We start from the raw sequence: 20,254 nt of genomic DNA, 5'->3' as shown, positions 1-20,254 counted from the left end.
AATGTTCATGTTAATCCCTTTATCCTCAAAAAGAGAGAGAGAGAGACAGAGAGACAGAGAGAGAGAGAGACTGGGAGTCAGACCGAGGATGAGAGACAGACAGACTTAAAGCTAAATCCTCTCCACTGTTTTTCAGCATCGGGAGAGAAGTGGAAAAGAAAAACTGACAAACTGAGAAGGGAAAGAAGGCAGGAAACACAGTGAAAGAGTTAAGCAAAGAGATGGAGAGATATAACTAAAGTGTGGGACATGGAGACCTTACACACAACTGACTCGTTAATGTGTGTGTGTCGGGCTGACATGGGAAATGTGATAGTGGCATTCATCAGCTGCAGCAGACTTCTCTTAAAGAGCCATTCAAGGTCATTTTGTGCTTCTAACAGCCGAGGGGTTGCTGTGACTTGTCAATGCTAATGTGTCAGTCGGCATGCGAGCACATGATCCTGAGCAGCAGATGTAGAGACGGCGGCATACGCTCTGAAACTTTCAGCTTACTCTGACCTGCTCACTCAGTAACACATAAACTGACAGAGATCACAGTGACCCTGCTGGGAGCGTAATGTATCTGAAGAACTGAGATGAGTGAGACAAAGAGGGAGAAGCAGAGCAATCCAGCGTCGTTTAATCCTTCCCTTTAAAGAAGAAGCTGCAGCGGAGTGAACGGATCAGCACGCAGACATGGAACAATAACGTCAGGGGATGAGTTATAACAGTTGCCGCGCGCTTAATTATGCAACATGCTCTGGCACTGACCTGCTGAGGAAGCCTTGGAAGGACAGGCGGACAGGGTATCCATAGCGGATCATGCGCACCATCTCAAGCACCCCAATGTACTGTAGCTGGGTGGACACATGGAAGCTGTCAAAGCTGTCTGGCTGGCCGCTGCCGTTGGGGCGCACACACTCCACAAAGTGAGGCGTGCAGGCCTGCAGCTTACTGATGACCTCTGACAGCGAGTTCTGAAGGAGGAGATACAGTCAATTTAACATATCAGAATGAGAAACATGTTGTAATCTGATTATTCAGTGTAGTGTTCAGTGGGTTGTTCTTGCACAGTAAGCGTTAAAGAAGGGAAGCAAGGGCCTTCCGTCTTCTTCTGTTTGGCATTGTAACCTGTTTTCTGAGTCACGGTGACTGGGAGTGAGATCGCGTTGTGTTTGAGACAAAGTGGTCTGATTTTTTTTTTTGGGGGGGTGTTTTGCATCTGGAGGAAGCAAAAACACAAAGAGCTCTTTGCTCTTTTTAAGGGTGCGAGTGTGAGAGAGCTTTTCTTCGAGCTCCAAAGTCACACAGACGCGCACAAATACCCACACATCCGTATCCGCATAAATGCTTACATCTGTGTCTCTTCCACTCCTCTGACTGACGTCAGTCTACGCTCTGCATACTTCTAGGTACAATGACCAGCACCTCTCCCCTCATCTTTGAACGTCACTACCAGCAATCACATTGCTCCAAACACGCGCACAGCACGCGCAAATGCATACGCACGACACACAGTGGTTGTTGTTCATTGTTCATTCATTCACGTGGAGGGCTTCATGCTTGGCTTGGTACAACATCATTCTTCAGCCCACTCTCTCCTTTCCCTCCCATTCCCTGAGGGACTCATCGGCCACAAGCCCACAACTCTGTTTGTGCAACACACTGGCTTCATTCAGACAAAAGGTACTGCTTCTCCGAGCCGCATCTCAGCCTTCTTGCGTCACCAGCAGACACGGAACTGCATTACTCCAAATGAACATCACTGCTGCTTTATATAGTTGTGAAATCACAGTATGCCACTCCAGGTCTTCGGGCTGTATTGTTGCAAAGGCTGTTTCAAAGACTAGGGTGAGGGAACGAGTGTGCGAGGATGCGGACGTATAAGCAGCAGAGGTTTCTCTGAGATGAGCACTAACAGAAAACCTTAGGTTTCATTAATAAATCCCTGCTTTCACTTCAAGTCCCCATGCACAGCCGATAGTAGCAGTGAGGTTGCAGGAAGACAGAGTGTGAATCATAATTGAAATGACTTTACTGTGAACAACGCCTGAAGCTCCTTCAGGTTCGCTCAGCCTGAGCAGGCAAATCCCTGCATTCATTTGAGATCTGATGGAGATGCTCACCCAGTATATATGTGTTTTGTCTGATTGGCGTCGGAGTAAAGAGTAAATTAAACGTATATACTGGCTTTTCTTTAACAGTTGAGTGCTGCAGTAGATACTTTTATAACAATGGCTTGTCAAGCTTATTTATAGCTTCATCTGAGAATCATCAGTCTCCAAAATCAAGTTGTTTATTCAGTTAAAGCCTGCCACAACATGTACTGGGAAATAATTAGTGTACACTGTGTCCTGGACCTCAACAAATATAGACAAACACAATCTGTGGACAATTTAGTGTCCAAACACCTGCACATCTTTAGTCACTGTGGGAGGAAACCCCTGAAAAACACAGAAACAATCCTGACCTTGCTGTCAGGCACATATTCTAACCAACATGCTCATTAATGAAAATATGGAACAGAAACCAAACATCGTACTTCATGACTCAGAGACCTGACCTCATCTTTGAAAAACTGTGTATTGGGTTCTGGATAATGGTTCTTACCCTCAGCTGGACTGCCACTGTGATGGGTCCACAGCGCTCTAGTCGCTGGAGGAAGGAGCTCGAACCTTTCTTCTTCAGGATCTGATGAATCGAAGAGATAATAGAGAGAGAGAGAGAAAAAATAGATGTGAGATAGCTGCGCATCTTACTTCAAGTGGTCTCTGAGGAATACGTGGTCGTTACAACATAATCATCACACATTAACATCACATTAGGCTGATAGGCTTTGACTAGAGATCAGAAAAATGGACACTTCAAAATCTTTTTGTATTAGGATGTGTTTGCAATGAACAGCCCCATTAGACCACTTCTCAGTCAGCTTCATATGCATTACAGCATTTATTGTCTTATTTATTGTTTCGCTCCCAGTTCTGTACTGGAATATTACCTAATGTTACCGTATAAGGCTGGTAGGACTGATCAGGGATGTGAAAGAGGTCTTATGTAAGCCCGTTCTCGAGATGCCTAATGAGCCACAGAGACAGCGGGCACAACTCTCTAGGAGGTTACACAACCAGCAAGACTTTTCATTCACACATGTGCGCCAGTACGACACGCTAATGTTCAAAACATTAAAAAATAAACACGCAGACGATGGATTGAATAAAAGATATTTGGCATATTGAGATTTTTTGTGATTTGTGTGATTTGTGTTGTTATGATTGTGTGTCCTGTGGGCTGTATGCATGCATGCTTGTGGAGTTTCTCAAAAACAAATCTAATTCCCAGAAGTTTATATATAGCACTGTGGTGGGAAGCAGCTTAAATTAGACTGATGTCTTGTTTTGTTTTTTTACTATCCCTGTTTTTCCATTGATCGACACAGCAGTCAGACAGAGAGTGTGTGCCTTCAGCTCATATATGCCTACATTTCATTGTCTAGTTTCAAAAGTTCGTATGATCAGTGCACCTTTTGAGACAGCTCACCCTAAATCTAATTGCCAAATTATTAAAATATACAAAATTAACAAGGCCTGCAACATCCTTCACGTATATTCTGGAGCTGACCGTACAACAACAGAGCAACAACAGACTTTCTGTATGAGTGATTCATGTGTAGTCCTGCCCTCACCATTCTGTCAACAATGTACCGTACCTTGGTAAGGTCATGGTACCTCCTGGGCTGTTGGGGGACAGTGTTGGCAGTGACAAGGGAGGCTGACGGCATCCTGTGGAGCAACAGGGCAGCTTTAGGCCCTCTCAGCCCGGCACGGCTCTGGGCTGCTGGCACCAGAGAACCAGTCTGAGTCAGCTTGGACTGGAAGAGCTGCTGCAGTAACACACTTTCACTGGCTGCAGGGCACAAAGCACAAACACAGAAGGAGAGAGGGAGGGAGGGGTGAGAGAGAGAGAGAGGAAGGAAAATAAGGGTGAAAAGAAGCAACGGCATTGGTGGAAATTAGGGGGTGGAGGAGAATGAATAGAGGTAGGATGAACAAGAAAGAAAGAAAGAAGGATGTAAACAAGGAAGGAAAGAAGCATCAGAGAAGGGGTGAGGGTGGAGGGGAGATGGAGGCATAAAGTTAGGCTCCATGTAAACAATCTTTTAGGCAACAGGAGGCGATGGACCACGCCACTCGGCACACACGTGGAGTGGTCCACAACAACAATGAACTCATTCACAAAGCCAAACAACATGTGCGTGAACGTGGGCGTGTGGCTCTCATCTGAAAGCCTGAGAGAGAGAGAGTGAGAGAGCGAGCAAGGGAGAGAGAAAGAGAGAGAGAGCGAGAGAGGCAGAATGATGGCAAGTAGGCGTACTAAGCAAAGAAAAACAAACACGAGTCCTGCACTCATTTAAGGACTTAATTACACACACAGCTACAGGGTTAAGTGTCTTTTAATTTAAAGCAATCACTGCCACCACCTGAATATAGACTTACATGGATCGCTCTGCTGTCCAATTAGCTTTAAGACCTAAACTCAAAGTGGGGAGGAAATGACGTCCGCGAGCAGAAACCACATAATACGCGAGTCAGTGTGTGCAGATGAATGGCAGCGCATCGGCTCGGTCGGACGGAGGGACAGCAGTCGAGTGAGAGTGAACGGCTAGCCTTTAGAAGATTATCCTCATCATGGGAATTACAGCAATTAGCCTGCTGGACGTAAGACTGGTCTGGCAGTCACACAACGACTGCCTGTGTCCCGCTACCCACAACACCCACATCTGGCACCTTCTATAGACAATATACACACAGACGGTGCTGTCTGCTGCATACGTGATGGAGCACGCACACACACACACACACACACACACACACACACACACATGCAAACACAGACACACTTAGACAGAGAGTGGTTTTGTGTGCTGTTGGGTTTAGACAAGAGTGCATCTTTGTGATCAAGTGTGCTCTGACGCCACAATGTGCTCATATGCGTGTTATTCACTGGGTACTCACACTTCATCGTAAACAAGAGGTTCTGAGGAAGGGAGTCCTTGTTTCTCGTGAGCGATCCTGTCAGGTCGTATGAAATCTGGTGGAAAACAGATCGTACATGCACATTCACTTACACGGTGCAGATTTCATCTTATATGCAGCATAAAACGTTCAATTTCATAGACTAATATCTGTGTGAAAGCACCAAATGAACTTCCTTTGGCTATGAGATGTGGTAGCATATCCTTTTTTGTATACACTCGGCAATGCCACACATTATCATATCATCTTATGTTTTTCTTAATTACGTGTGACTGTTTTAATGTGGACAATCATCCAGTCCTCTAAAGAAAAATGCACAATAAAACAATAACATTCATATTTGCAATTTGCCCCTGCATTCTGCTTACCAATAATAAATGGATCTATTATCTACTATCATAGATCCTAAAGGACATATGAAACTTACCAAAGACATCATGAATCTTTCGTGGATCTAAGTGAAGTCATGTTGCTATGTTTGATGAATGAACTCTTTCAGAGAGACTGTTATTTGTAGTCTTACCCCCTCATGCAGTGGACTGTAAAACAATGAATCACATCTAACCCCCAAAAAAGCAAACACTGTCACCTTCTTGAGTGTTTTTTCTGTGCAGGTGGGTTCTAAACAGAAAAGGGCAAGTAGACTTGGTTCCACCTATCAGTTTCAACCGATGTTACTAACTGATTAACTGACAAGTCAAATGTTGCAGATATTTACTGCTGAGGGAAACGAGTGCAGAAGAGCTGGTTGAGAAAAATCACTTCAGCCGCAAACAAACAACCGAGCTAAATGTAAATACATCTGAGAATAGTTGCAGCAGCTTCTGGGGGAAAGACAAACAGTTTGTTCCATCACCTCAAACACAAACGCAAAAATCGCTCGACACTTGACGAGGTCACTCTGCAGACGCAGCAGTCTGCTACAGATGGAATGAGATAGCATAAAGCATCAATGTGGCGATGTATTACAACAGCTGCAAAAGTTGTGAAACAGCTTGTCTTACTTGATTTTCAGACTGAATTTCCGTTTTGGGAAACAATACCTAGCAAAGGGGGATGTAAAACAGACGGTACCTGTAGTCACAGTTCTCGGGTTTACACTGCCCCGCCCTCCTGCCTCTAAACACAGTTGTATCTGAAATACAGACAGACCTGTCCGACATAGTGGCTGACAGTGAAGGCTGGGCCCTGATCTTTTGGCGGGGGGTTTCCGTTGCCGTCCTTGGTTGTGAGCGAGAGGCCGTGAGTCGGGCTGGAGTCCAGCTGAGCTGACAGCCTCTTGTACAGGGTCTGCTCTGCCGGCCGCAGGCTCTGGCTCTCCTCATCGAGCACACACAGCAGTCCCTGAGGCCTCTGGAGGAGGAACAAACAGATGCTCATGTTATTTATGTCAGTCGTGTCTACAAAGCACCCCTGATAATACTCATAAATTATTTTCATTATGACACTTTTATTGATCCCCACTGCTCTACCCTATGGGGATCAATAAAATGTACCCCCGATATCAAATAGCTTCAGTCGTTTTTATTTGGTTTAGATTTTCTGGACATTATTAATAGAGATAGTAGAAACAGTGACATGTAACAAAGGTCCTCGGCCACAATTTACAAATTACATGTTCGTGGCATCTTAACCACCAGTCCTACCAGTAATATTCTAGTGAGGTGTGTGCTATTTTTACAATCAATCTTTAAAAAAAGAGAAATAAAATATTTTTTGACACAAGAAGAGATAAAAATCAACTTTCTGACGGGATGAAATTGTCTGAATTTGACTTTTTCTTTTGTAAAAAGTCTTGTCTGGGTGTGCTTGCAATGTTGAATTACATCATGAGACACCAAACTGGACTGGACTGGTCTAAACCAGTAACGTACAATACCTGAAGAAAGAAGTCCAGAACAGCTGGCTGGTTGCCGGGGGAGTGTGGGGTCTCCATGGCAATGCCCTCCTGCAGACACTCAGCCTGCTCCTGCTGGAATAGCACCTCGGAGACGTACTGCCTCAGCCGCTCGTTGGTCATGTTCACGCACAGCTGGAATGCACGCAACACACACACACAAACACACATCAGCCTCTGAACACACACTTCAGTGCCCACGGCATGAAGTTCCTCCTCAGAGACACACTGCTGTATGTTTGTTTTCAAAACACGTAAATGTACATATACAATCTCAAACACAACTTGCTGTCGCACCGACGGGGGAAGTCAACGAGGCATAAATGAACGGACTACAAATATAACACATCTGACCCCGAAATCAGTTAAGTTGTTTACAGGAACATCTCATGCATGATGTACACAGTAATGGACGTCCCAAAGCTGAGCCTTTTTTTTTCTACGATTGTATAATATGCACTAAGTGTTCCTGCTGGGACACATGAACTCTTCCTAACCCAGCAGTCAACCAATCAAATCAGTTTGTCTGGAGTGAGCGTGGAGCTCTGAAGCGGAGACTCGAGTGTGACTTGTCACATTGATGTAATGAGAAGGAACATGTTATATGAAGGGGAACAAACACAGGACAGCAGACTGCAGCAGCGGGCCTGTTTAAACTTCTGAACTCCTGAACCCAAATGTGTCACAAAGCAGAGCGCCCAAACAAAGTCTTCCAGTGATTTTTAAAGGATTGACTAGTCAAACTTGAACTTTAGTGAAGTGTCCCTCTTTTCAACCCAAGATCTGATGCCTCTGACTTCGTGTTTTTGCATCTGACACGAAAACAGATTCCAGACAAACATGACTTTTGGAGCTGGGGTCAGTGTTTCTCAAACTTTTTATACCACCTCAAAAAGTATTCATCTCTCTACATGTGTGTGGGCCAACCTTGATCAGCTACAGATAGTTCATACAGGAGGCAGGTTTATTTATTTATTGTTGACTGAGTTCATTTGGTGTTAAAGGGCTTCTCCTCCTCTGCACTTCTCTTTCTAATATTTCTGTCTGATATTGAAAGAAAGATATTTCAGGGAATAAACAGGGTTGAGTTTTGTCTGTTCAGGCGCCGTCACGTGACCGCATCACAACAGCGCCATGACCCACATTTAGTCTCAGCCTGCTGATTGAGAAGTGCTCATCTTGAGATGTGTTGTTCCGCGGTGCGGCTGTAGTCTGTGTGGTCTGTTTGTACGCTGCTTTTTCGCTCATCAGTGTTTGTCTACAAGCCAGTCTAGTACATTAAAGGCTTAGTCCCAGCAGGTGGTTGATTGAGTTAGCTCATTAGCAAAGTGCTGAGCAGGTACAACACACCACTGACAAACACAGCTCTAATTAACAAGCACTAATGACCCTGATCATGGTGCTTGTGTGTTGAGCGTGCCAGTGTACGTGTCTGCACACGTGTGTACAAACATGTCAGAATATGAGGGCTTGTTTTTCATCATCGGTTTGTTTATCCAGACCTCGCTCCTCCTCTTTTCTCCTCGGGTGGGCGACAGGTAATGTGTTCGACTTGATACAACTGACATTAAAATGCAGCAAAAATAGAGAGGAGGTCTGAGGGAAAGAGGCGGGGGTAGTGTAGAGTAGTGTCTCCCCTTTGGTTAGGCTCCTGCTCTCACTTGCTCTTTTCATGACCTCAAGAGGAGGTCACGCAATCCCTCGCCTTCACTTAAATTAGACATCATCCAGAGGCCAGACGGACCTCTCGGTAGCACACACACCATTCACACACACGCTCGAGAGCAAATCCAAACATACGCCGGACTTAATAAAAGCTGCGAGGAGATTGGCAGCTCCACAGGGAGGGACCTTAAGCTCTGAGTAACAGGAATAAGCACTTAGCCTCTTGAGTTCTATGAATTACACCCTAAGACACCTCACACACAAATGCTCTGTGATATACAGACTTGTCTGCCTGGTCCCTGCTGCTCTTACTATGTGGGAGTCTATTAACAGTGCAAGCTTGATGATGAGTGCACGGCAGATTTACAGCCCATAACAGGTGAGCCGTACTTGAGCTGCACATGCTGTACCCTGTAATCACACCCACTGACTAACTGGAAACAACCACACAACCAAGCATCGCACATGCTTATCCATCCGTGTATACAAACTTGTTGCACGTACACACCAAAAGAAATCATCGCTCACTAAATATTGCTATAATTACTAATTCTAGTGCAATGTTAGTGCCATATAGCTGTTGCAGGATGCTCAAACTCTCTAACAACAAGGAGCGACTGCTGGGTTATTCTCAGGCTTCCACTATCGTGTGCTGAGAGTTAGTACAGGATGGATTCATACATGTTTTTAGCCAGCTGCTTAACACCATTACTGGTGAAGGAGCTATTTCGACAACACTAATAAAGAACATTTTGTGAAATCACGCAGGTTCTTTAATTTGAAACAGTTTAGGTAACTGTCATTGTTGCTGGTTGTTTTATTCAATAATGTGAACAATGCAGCCTTGAGACAGATGTTCTTCTTCATGCAAACAAACACACACACACACACACACTGGTTTGAAGCCGCCTAGGAGTCCGACATCTCACACACACAGGCAGTCATTGTGTCAGCAGCCGGTTCACTTGAGGACAGCTGAAAATCACGCCACAGGCAGCCTCAGATCTCACCTCATTCATTACATTTACAGACTAAAACGGCTAAATCCGGGCTAAAATAGATAACAGTCCCAAATATTTTAAGAATTCGATTTAGATCAAAATAAATCACGGAATGTCGTAAGTGCATTTGGCTTGATTAGGAGGAATTATCTGTCAGCTTGAAGAGAAGAGGGAACACAGCACTGATGTGTTTTTCTCAGAGGGGGTGCTGACCGAAGCTGAATGAAAGTAAGCATTGTCCCACCTGCTCAAATCCATTCCTCTGAAACTCTTCAAACCCAAAGATGTCCAAGATCCCGATTTCCAAGGCAGGATCACTGAAACAAACGAACGGATAGAGAGCATATTTAATATATTGTAACACTTTTACTCGGGGATCAGGAGTTATCATGTTTGTGTGTGTGTGTGTTTGAGTCACACACATCTGAACGGGGTGTGCCATGAGCAATGCTGTTGACAAATTTTATTACAGTCTGCGGTTGGTGTGTAAACAAGGAAAGGCACAAACACGTTCCAGAAGATGTAACCCTGGTTATCTGGTTATCAGTGCGATAAGGCTTCATAACATCAACAACACCAAGGATCTCATGGCCTCCACCTAAGAGTGTGTGTGTTATTGTGAGACCTCCACAAAAACCTTGGGCGTTCCCTCCATCTCTACCCTGTCATTCGACATTTTCCATTTCAGTGCACATGCCTATTTGTACATGTCATGCAATGAAAACTATTACAAACCTCCCCTCTGAACTATGTGCTGTGTTGTAATATCAGTGTTGTCACTCCACAGGCCCTGAATGAGTGACTGCTCTTGTGCGATGACAGATACACTACGTTTGCAGCGTTTGTGATAACAGTTATCAACGGCTCTGAGAAATGTTTCTTATGGTTTACACTGTAAAAAATAAGCTCAGCACATAAACACACACACACACACACAGAAAAAACAGCTTTACCCGATGCTGTCATCCTGTCCTTGTAGGTAGTCGTTACTACTGTTGACCAGATAGCTAAAGAGGCGTCCGTAGATGGCCTTCGCGAGCTGGTCCCTGTACTGCTCTGACATCTCCACCGTGTGGTGCCGAGTGATCATGTCACCTGACGCAAAAGAGACGTGACAGCACAATTTCTGACACTGTGATAGTACAATATTTGTAACAGTGCTTGGCTGGTAATGTTTTCACCTGGTTAGTCTGGGTGTCTCACAGCCGTGCAATATTCAGTCAGACACGTAGCTGAGACCGAGTTTGAAGACCTGTGACTACTGTGTAGCCATGTAATAATACAGTGTTTAAAAGTCTTTGGGATGTATACTGTACTTTTTTTAAAGGTGTTTATTTGTCTGTCTGTGGATATCGTTACAACTGTGGAAGATTTAGTCACGACACTGCACAGGTGCATGGCTGAGAGGCTGAGCTGAGTTCAAAGACAGGTGTGGTCTGACCCATGAGTAATGTCACCATGTGATCGCAATCAGATGTTCGTTACAGATTTTAACTGATGATCACCAGAACAATATTAACATTATTTAAAGGGATCCAATGTCCCTGTGATTTCATGTTTCAGTGTAAAGTTTAAACTAAACTAAAGACCGACACATCTGTTCTGATTTTAGCTCATTGTGTACCTGCATATTTGTATCTCGGCTGACAATTTACAGGACACTGTGGATCAGTTGATAAGCTTTGTGACAGTGCACATGTGTGAGGCTCAAATGATGGTGAAGGCTGGTGAGTGGATACCTTTGAAGTACTGAACGTCAGAGGTCAGGGCAGTGCTTAAGTCACTGGGAGACACCTGCAGCATTCCAGAAACTGGAAAAAGAAACAGGCAGAATAAATAACAGCGTTAAGCATTCATGCGTAACAGCCCCTGTTTCCTGCTCTGATGATGATATCACGTTGCCAGCACAGTGAGATGAGCTCCGCTACAACTCATTCCTGGTTAATCGATCGGCGGAGCTGGCAGCGGTTAGTCATCAGTGGATTTCTGAGCAGAACTCATAAACAAGCGGCAGAAATAGGTGACAGCGACCCAGAATCCCTTTGCTGACATCACTAGCCATGACATCACATCTCCCTGACAACGACGGGGCTCTTTCCCATTCAGGCGCTGATGTCATTTGTTTACCGTCTCACTGAGGTCACGGGTCACAGCAGCACATGGAGCAGTTGCATAATGAGGGGGAGAGACGGAGAAAGGGAGAAAACACCGACCCCAATAGCGAGGAAGTGTGTGAATAAGAGCGAGCTCTCCTCGCCATGGTTACGTTTTGGCAGAAAAAGTGTCTCAAGAAACAGGTGACTGTCTGGACCTTTAGCAAATGCTGGCAAGCCGCCAAGCAGGACTCCAGGATGATGGCGCAGAAAACGAGATGAGTGATTGTGAAGCACCCCCTTCCTCTCCAGCCCCATCCCACCTCCACGCATGTGACCCAGGTCATGTGACGGGGGCACTGACCTCTCTCCAGCAGCTGCAGGTCAGAAGGGAAGGCTGTATCAGCATCTGTCAGCGCAGTAAAACGTAGGTCCCCAATATGGAGCACGGCGGACAGCAGCATGAACACTGAGTCAACCTCCTGGCAGAGAGAGAGAAACAAGAGAGTGGACAAGAGAGAAAAAGAGGGAGAGAAGGGAAAGCGGACGGAGGAGTTAGAAAGAGAAAACATGTTTTCGTCTTAGCACAAAAACATTGATTTCCAACTTGCACCACGTAAAATGTTGGACAGAACAAACCAAAACGACTAACAAGAATTGACCAAAGCCTGATAAACCTTATTCCTCTTTTGCTCTTCAAAAACACATAAATGAGCGACACTTTAACACTCGTGATAGATTAGGAGTATTTTTAATCGATCTCACAAACGTCCTGATGCTGAATGTCTATAAATTCCCAGCTACAAATCAATGCTTCTTTAATAATGTTTGCTAAAACTACAGTGCCCAGCTGTTTCAGGAAACGAGTTGGCCTTTTAAAAGATGTACGTCTTCAGGAGGAATGACTGGGCTTGAGGAGAGACTGACTTATCTGTAGTTAGATTAGAAATGTTATGGATTTTCTTAACAATGACAGATAAGCCTTGTCCTTAACTGTTTTGCAAAATGTAAAAAAATGTAAACTGAAAGAAGTAAAAGTGGATTTTCAAAATAGTATTCATGCGCACACTTCTCTCTTCCTCTGTCCTACTCTCCCTTCCTCGCTGCCCTTGAGTAGAGGACACTTAATGGAATACCTCCTTACCCACTGCTCTGAATCTCTGAGAGGGGGATGTTTGAGATTGAGGGTGTGTGCTTTGCTTGTGTGTGTGTGTGTGTGAATATGTCTGCGTGTGCACTCTCTCAAGGCAGGATATTGGAGCTGATATCTGGGAGATAAACACGAGCATTAGTCTCTGTCTGACACCCTATACACACAGTTAGACTCCCCCCTGCTTGGGAAGGAGAAGAAAGGGAGTGAGGGAGAGAAAGGGAGCGATAGGGAGTGTTAATGACGATTGACCTATGGGTCTGGACTGGGAGTCATCCCCTGATTAGACTTAGACAGAGACCAATGGGTGGTCTATCACTTCCACTCGTACTCCCCCACTCCTTCTTACGTCCCTCTCTCTTATGCAGTGGACACTAGTCGCCTCTGATAATACCACTATCTATTGCTCTACTCCTCTGTCCCTAAGGCCATGCCTGTGTACTGAGTCCTGCTGATTAAAAGGTGAGATGGTGGTCACTCACTGCTGACAGATGCTGACTGGGAATCTAAGAATAGAACCTGATAATGGGCTGGGAACATGGGGGTGGTGGTTCACAGGACGGACTGTACCACGCACTGAAGCACACGACACGCTCGCAGTATGCGTAAATCAAAGTCCTGTCTCCTGCAGTTGGTCACACATTTCATGTGGTCTTTAGATAGATAATTGGAACACATGATGAGTTCAGGATCTTAAGGATTCCCACACATCCAGATTGAATACGACATTACAGTCCTGTGCCTGTATTGCGAGGACACACTGTTGTGTCCTTTGCTGCCCTCAGTATCCCACAATCCATTATCCATCCATCCGCGCTTCATCTACAACTGCTTAACCTCTGCGGGGTCATGAGGGACATTGGGTCGAGGGGCGTGGAACACCCTTGACAGGTCAGACGGGCAATCCTTGGCAACTTGTGGAGTCCGGAAATTACTTGTGACCATGTGAATATTTACCAGATATTACTGGGACAACACTCTGGTGATGCAGTTTGAAATATTTGTTTGTTTTGCTCTCTGTGAGGTCAGAACTGAGGACAAGGTGAAGGTTCAAGTTCAGATGTAGCCCTTAGCCCCTATGAAGGATCCATTTTTGAGTGCATCACTTGGAAGATCCAGATCCTTCCTGAGTCAAACTCAGAGACTCTAGCTAACAAGAATAAGTGGCCAAATTTGAATAAGCAGACCCAACAGAAGCTGTTTGCAGTGCCAATCTATACCTGCTTGTTGAAGCCCAGGGCTCGCAGGGCCTGTTTGACTGCTGCAAGGCGTTCCCTGCTCTGGGCAGAGGCTGTAGCCACTGGAGGGCTCTCCCCTGGAAGTCCTCCACTCAGATACCTTGAGTAAGGACAGAAAGATGGAGCAATATTTCAGTCAACCACAAATACACAATAAACATAGGAGAAGATGAGTCTCATAGTCATGCACCCATGTGCTCTGCTTCAACTGAACAGCTCTTGATCATCAACCAGCACCCATCACCTACCTCCACCAGTATCAATATCCAGTACATATGGCAGTACACATATGGCAGCTGACAGCCACGTACCTATGAGCCAGGACATTGTTGAGGTAAAGTGCACTGCTCTCCTCAGGCGACAGGCCTTCAGCCATCAGATAGAAGATGCTGAAGCTGTGTTGGTGAGGACGCAGGTGGACCAGACGAGACTTCTCCAGCATGTAGGTGTACACACGGGCTTAAACATCAGATTTTGTTTTATACTTCAATAAAAAAGGTGTATAAATCACATCAACAGTGCTGATGGTAGTAAAAAAGAGAAAATTCAATCTGTGGCCTCTGTGCGATGGCCCGTGCTCTGTGATCACATTAACTGGGGTAAAATAAGGTGAGCAGGGCTGTAAAAACAGAGCGCAGCACTGTAACACTGCACTCGTGGGCTTTTACTGCCCCCTGCTGGTGTTAAACTACTGTGCATCTCATTGCAGACAACATTTATATTGTGAATATGCTCTCTGTACTATTATAATAAACTTAGTGATTCCGACTGTGAAAATAATTCATGTTTTCTCAGTTATCTTGGTAATAAATACTACTTTTAATCTAAATACACAAGAATAAACATGCGTGGAATTAAAAAATAATCTAAATAAATGTTTTATTTGAGGTGTAGCAAAACAAAAATCAGAATAAAACCACTTCTAAAGACAAGCTGAATAAAGAAAACACTGAAAATATTAAAGTGAAAGTAAAGCTTTACAGTGAAATGTAGCTTACCTCTGAGCAGCGTCCTCCTCTTGTCACAGTATTGAATGGTCAACAGCTTGACGAAGCGGCTTGAATTGTTGTTCCTCGCAGTCTTTGCATGACCGAAGGCCTCCAGAATACAGTTAACCTGCATGTTTCATTAAAGCAGAGGGAATTTTAGTTACCAGTGATTTGATGTATCATTAGAATGACTAACACTGCAGACTTTATCCACATTTCTTAAACAAATCAATTTAATTTAGTTTTTCTAGACCAGAAACAAAAAAAAGGAGTTCTGATGCCATTCCACTTTCTACCACTAGATGTCAATATGCATCCAATATATGTGTGCTTGGTCTGTTTCGTGTCCCAGGATGATCAGAGAGCGAGCTGACCCAGTTATCGACTAGATAACGATGACTTCATCAGAACACACTCGTACCAGGCTACGTACCGCTCTGTTACCCAACTGACGGACTGAATGTAGAGGAAGTGAATCACGTGTCAGGCTCCATGAACATGGCATAATCTGAACCACAAGTGCACACAGGGTAGTAACATCAAGAGGCATGTAGGTGCTGACCTACATGATATTTCTCCTCTCTCTTTCTGTTTTTTCACACATAATATAAAGGATGGACTATTTTTTTAAATAAACATTTAAAACATTTGATTATCATTTATTCTATGATTGCAGCCTTTTCTGATTTACTGTGAAATGTGCTCCCTCATAAGGATACAAAGTATGAGGAAAATGGACTGTTTTATGGATGTCACCCAAACAACTTTCTCTCCTGCAAATAACCCTGTCTTAAACAAAGATATCTACTATATATAACATTATTTCAAACGGGTATGAAAGCAACAGAGATTCAAGTCTCTCGTGTTCCTTTGCGATAACAGACTCCAGGACGCCCCACCCGATGACCGCCCGACTTACGTGTTTCATTCTGGGCTCCAGTGCAAAGCCTTTGGGGCTGGAGCGTGCCGTCAGGTGTCTTACTATGTGTTTACAGGCCTCTGTTTTCCCAGAACCACTTTCACCACTGCGGAGACAGAATGATAATGTCATTTATGTCTTTGGCGATGTTGTTATTGTTCCCACTGTGTCTGATGTTCCACCGTCACAATTTTTAAGTCTGCTTTAAAACAATAGCTCATATGACGTTGAAACAGAGAGAGTGCTTCTACAGAGACTGTAACTCCACTTTATTCGTCTCCCTACATGATTTGTTATTTTTATGTTCATATGGGCAAGGGACTATTGTTATAAGACAGATGTGAAGATTTTTTAAACCTATCCTTTAATGTTGCAGTGTTTTATATTGCTGAGATGTAGTCATACATTTTCCAATATGATGAATAAACATGTATTGTAGAGGGAGTTTCTGCGTTATTATATATAAGATATTAAGAGAGGACACAACAACCTTGCAAGCTACAATACTATCTTTTCCAACTGATGCATGTTATCTGCATATATTTAAATTGTGATACACTGCTGCTGTTGTCATTGATTTAACATACATACAAACATTTTCCTTTCAACATAAAATGATGACATATAGAAGGAACCTACACTTCTCTAGATGTTTTCTCTGAGAAAAATGTGTGTTATGTGTATGTCATCAGGGTGTTTTCCACATCTGTCACCTCAGTTACATGCCTCCGCCCACTTGACATCAACCCTCCAGGGAACCACTCCTATTAAATTCCCAGTCTTTTCCTCCCGTCCAACTCAGCTGATGTGGCTCCACTGACCGCCACTTATTCCACAAGCTCTTATTGTCACAACTTGTCTGGCCTGTTTTTAATTTAGCGTCGAGTGCATATTAAATCTGACATAAGGTACCTCTACAGTACACGCTCTGACGCTCACCGACATGCAGAGAGTTGAGACCGGCATAATAACACCAAGCAGATGGCTTCAGAAGGTCAGAAGCCTTTACTAATGACCGCAGTGTGCTGTGGTGCGCTGTTTATCTGTGTGTCTGTGTGTTGCTATATTTCCTACTAATGGTCCTGCTGAGTGTTAAGTCCAAAGGCCTTTCCACTGTCTTTTCATTTAGCAGTTTTTTATTAGATTTCAAGGGCATTTTGTTAAAGCGCTGGCCTCGGGGGGATCATGGCCGCTGGTTGCCTGTAAGTGTGTAGGAGTGTGTGATTGTGTGTGTGTGTATCTGATTGTGTGCATGTGTGAGGAAAGAGGTAGTGAAAGAGAAAGCTTGAATGAGAGAGGAACAAAAATAAAAAAATGAAGGGAACAAGATAGAGTGCGAGTATGTGAGAGTGCACAGTACAATGGCCTTGCATGTGTGTGTGTGTGTTTGTGTGTGTGTGTGTGAATGAGTGAGATGGATAGCCTGCGGCCAGGGCGCATTAACTCTCTGCCAGATTGGTTACAACTCAGCGGGAATGTCACTGGAGAGCCGGAATGGGGTTTAATTGCAATCAGGGAGCCGCCTCCATCCAGCCGAGGACAAAAAGAGCAGCAAACCTCCATCTCTGTGTGAACACTGAAGAGGTCTGTGGCTGAACTCAGGCTGAGAGCTATTCATCTCTCAAGGAGTGTTTAACAGGTGTGTGGCACCGACCAGGTGGTCAGCAGAACCTCACTATTTTTCAGTCCATTATTTCCAGTCTGTCGACATTTTTGTCCCATAATCCGGAGGCGCAGAGTTCAGCATTTGTGAGAGTGTGTGTGTGTGTTTGTGTGTCGAAGCCGGTATGCTGTACCTCAAGATGAAACACTGCGGGCGTCTCTCCTGCAGCATCATGTGGTAAGCTCTTTCTGCCGAGGAGAAGATGTGAGGTGGCAGAGAGGAGCACAGGCGACCTGTCGAGCTCAAGTACAGCTGACTCACCTGAAAGAGAAATATAAATGGAGTTGGTCACGACACATTATGTAACATGGAAACACACACACACACACGCACACACACACACACACACTGAACAACACAGATGGATAAAGTTTCAGCTAAACAGTGAAACCCTGCTGGGGATAACTTTCCGTAGTTGTGTCGGTTTGTTTGTGTCAACCTCGCTAAGAAGGTTTGGTTTACCACACACTTCACTAAGCATGTAACTCAAGCCAAAGTGGCAGAAGTACCGATTAGGTGTAAACTGAAAATCTTCATCAATCTAAAGTGGCCATTTAAACAATCCCTCTGCCTCCATTCTTTTAGGTGTGTAACAATATACTGCGACATGTTTCACATTTACACACGGAGCTAAAAAAAAGTGTGTAGGAAAACAATTAGAGATCTCAGCTGCAGCCTTAAAATGTTCAGCTTGTGTGATTAATTCTTTGGAGCTTCTGACCAACTTAGGTGTTTGTCTTCATGAGGAGATATTTTTATCTCTCAGTTTCCTTCTACACAGAAAAAGAAAAATCTTTTGCACTAAACTCAAACAGAAACGGTAGATAGATATTCATTTATTTAGTGTTTTGATGACGGTGATGGTGAGAACTATCTCCCATAGGTGTTCAGATGTATTTAGACCAGGTGACTGTGAAGGCCATAACATATAATACACATCATTTTCAGACTTATCAAACCATTCAGTGACTCCTTGTGCCCTACGGATGGGGACTCTTCTGTCTAAATGCAGATGTCACTATAGAAACTCTGACCATCTGTTAACTAACAAGTGACTTAGATGTCTTGATACAAAATCTGAATCGACTGGACCTGTTCTGTATTTTTATGCATGCTACATATTATGATGGGATGTTAAATGCTTAATTGTACCATATAGTGCAGCTGTGTTCACTCATTATTCTGTCTGTATTTTATCAAAGCAGGAACAATGAAAGTTTTAAAACAGTCACAGCTCTAACTTTGTTAAAAACACAATCATGTATCAGTGAACCCTCTGAGCCCCTTTTTGTAACCAGTCCAGCAGATGTGTGTATTTGTATTTGTGGCTTTGGAAAAGGGACAGTGGATGGGCTGAAGACCACCAGACCAGAGGGGGTGACAGACGGCCAGCAGATCACACATGTTGTGACATATGTCCTTTACACACCGGCTCCTCCTCACACTCGCACAGTCGGGTATGGACGCCTGGAGTGAATCCAGACACAGGCAGAAATGGAACCAGCCAGAGGGGGCTTGGCTTCATTCTGTCATGGCAGGAGAACATGTCTCCTCCTCCATCCAACCCCTCCTGGGTCCACATGGGCGAGCACTAAGCTGGCATCAGTTCAGCCATTTGAACATGAGTGATCCATTATTTAAAATAAGGTGACACACACACACGCTTGTTAGTCACTCAACGAGTCATTCTCCCATTGCTGTTGCATATGTTGAATATGCTGCTTTGCCCTGATAGAGGTAGTGTTTTTAAAATTAACTCTAAGTGGAGAGGTAGTGGAGTGTAGGTGTGTGGGTGCCAGATAAACAGGATCCCTCTCTTCCCCCGTTGATGCAGAGTCAGCCTTGTGCTGTGTATCACTGACAGGAAGGCTGCATTATTTATCAACCACAAGGTCCATTTCATCTGTTCATGTCCTGCTTATTACACGGCAAACACGCCTCCTTTATAGTACGATTTTTCATGTAAAACGCAGAGCCTATCGAATTTAAACGCCATGTGTTTTAAGCATGGATCATCGTTCATGCACCTGCAATTTCAGCATTACGAAGGCTAAGCACAGCGTACACTGTAAGCCTTCGTGAAATAGAGACAATTTAAAAGTGTGCTTACCAAAGTGGAATAGATGGGCAGCTCTTTGTTTGGATTGACCAGGAGAAGGATGTGTCCGATGTAAGTCTACAAAAGAGGAGAAAATCTCTGTAACTGGGCTGAGAACAAGAAGTGAAACCAATAATGTAAAACATTCATCTTTTGGGTGTGAGGTTGCACATCTCTGCTTCAATTAACACACAAACAGGCTGAAGCTGGGTTATAATTACTTACAGACTGCCTAGAGCCAATGCTGACCTGGAAATTTTTCCTTAACATCAGTATTCATAGTGGTGACAATCTCTATTACCATAAGATTATGGTAATCTCATGGCAGAGAAAGGTCAGGAAAGGACCTCCAATGATAACCACAATAAAAGGTCTGCACTCCCGTGCAGCATCCGCACAAACCCCCGAGGCTGCTTAGATAAAAATAACAAATGTCCAATTTCTGGCCCTTTCCATTTAACTGCTAACCCGCTCTTTCTCACAAAGAGTCCCGCAAGCTGTTTAAAAGCCAAAGCTCTCCCCTGGG

General features: G+C 44.2%; 1 protein-coding gene across 4 annotated transcripts in view; it reads right to left on the bottom strand.

Moving 5' to 3' along the window:
* The window catches only part of myo16 (myosin XVI), a 95,893-nt gene that overhangs the window by 24,984 nt on the left and 50,655 nt on the right, over window positions 1-20,254 (bottom strand). For all 4 annotated transcript variants that reach the window (XR_003464158.1, XM_019261183.2, XM_027291004.1 and 1 more), the window contains exons 12-27: window positions 19,741-19,806; window positions 17,764-17,891; window positions 15,968-16,073; window positions 15,058-15,175; window positions 14,371-14,518; window positions 14,042-14,159; window positions 12,036-12,153; window positions 11,318-11,389; window positions 10,532-10,673; window positions 9,823-9,895; window positions 6,895-7,047; window positions 6,168-6,368; window positions 4,995-5,070; window positions 3,689-3,885; window positions 2,593-2,673; window positions 754-959 (exon numbers count right to left, since the gene is read on the bottom strand). Coding sequence is in view for 3 of the 4 variants with exons in the window: in XM_019261183.2 (XP_019116728.2) it covers window positions 754-959; window positions 2,593-2,673; window positions 3,689-3,885; window positions 4,995-5,070; window positions 6,168-6,368; window positions 6,895-7,047; window positions 9,823-9,895; window positions 10,532-10,673; window positions 11,318-11,389; window positions 12,036-12,153; window positions 14,042-14,159; window positions 14,371-14,518; window positions 15,058-15,175; window positions 15,968-16,073; window positions 17,764-17,891; window positions 19,741-19,806 (2,003 nt within the window). In the remaining variant the exon portion in view is untranslated. The remainder of the gene's footprint in view (window positions 1-753; window positions 960-2,592; window positions 2,674-3,688; window positions 3,886-4,994; window positions 5,071-6,167; window positions 6,369-6,894; window positions 7,048-9,822; window positions 9,896-10,531; window positions 10,674-11,317; window positions 11,390-12,035; window positions 12,154-14,041; window positions 14,160-14,370; window positions 14,519-15,057; window positions 15,176-15,967; window positions 16,074-17,763; window positions 17,892-19,740; window positions 19,807-20,254) is intronic.

The sequence above is a fragment of the Larimichthys crocea genome, chromosome XVIII (genome assembly GCF_000972845.2).
Source record: "Larimichthys crocea isolate SSNF chromosome XVIII, L_crocea_2.0, whole genome shotgun sequence".
Lineage (NCBI taxonomy): Eukaryota > Metazoa > Chordata > Actinopteri > Sciaenidae > Larimichthys > Larimichthys crocea.
The sequence above is the reverse complement of the archived record's forward strand: the minus strand, read 5'-3'. Positions and strand labels throughout refer to the sequence as shown.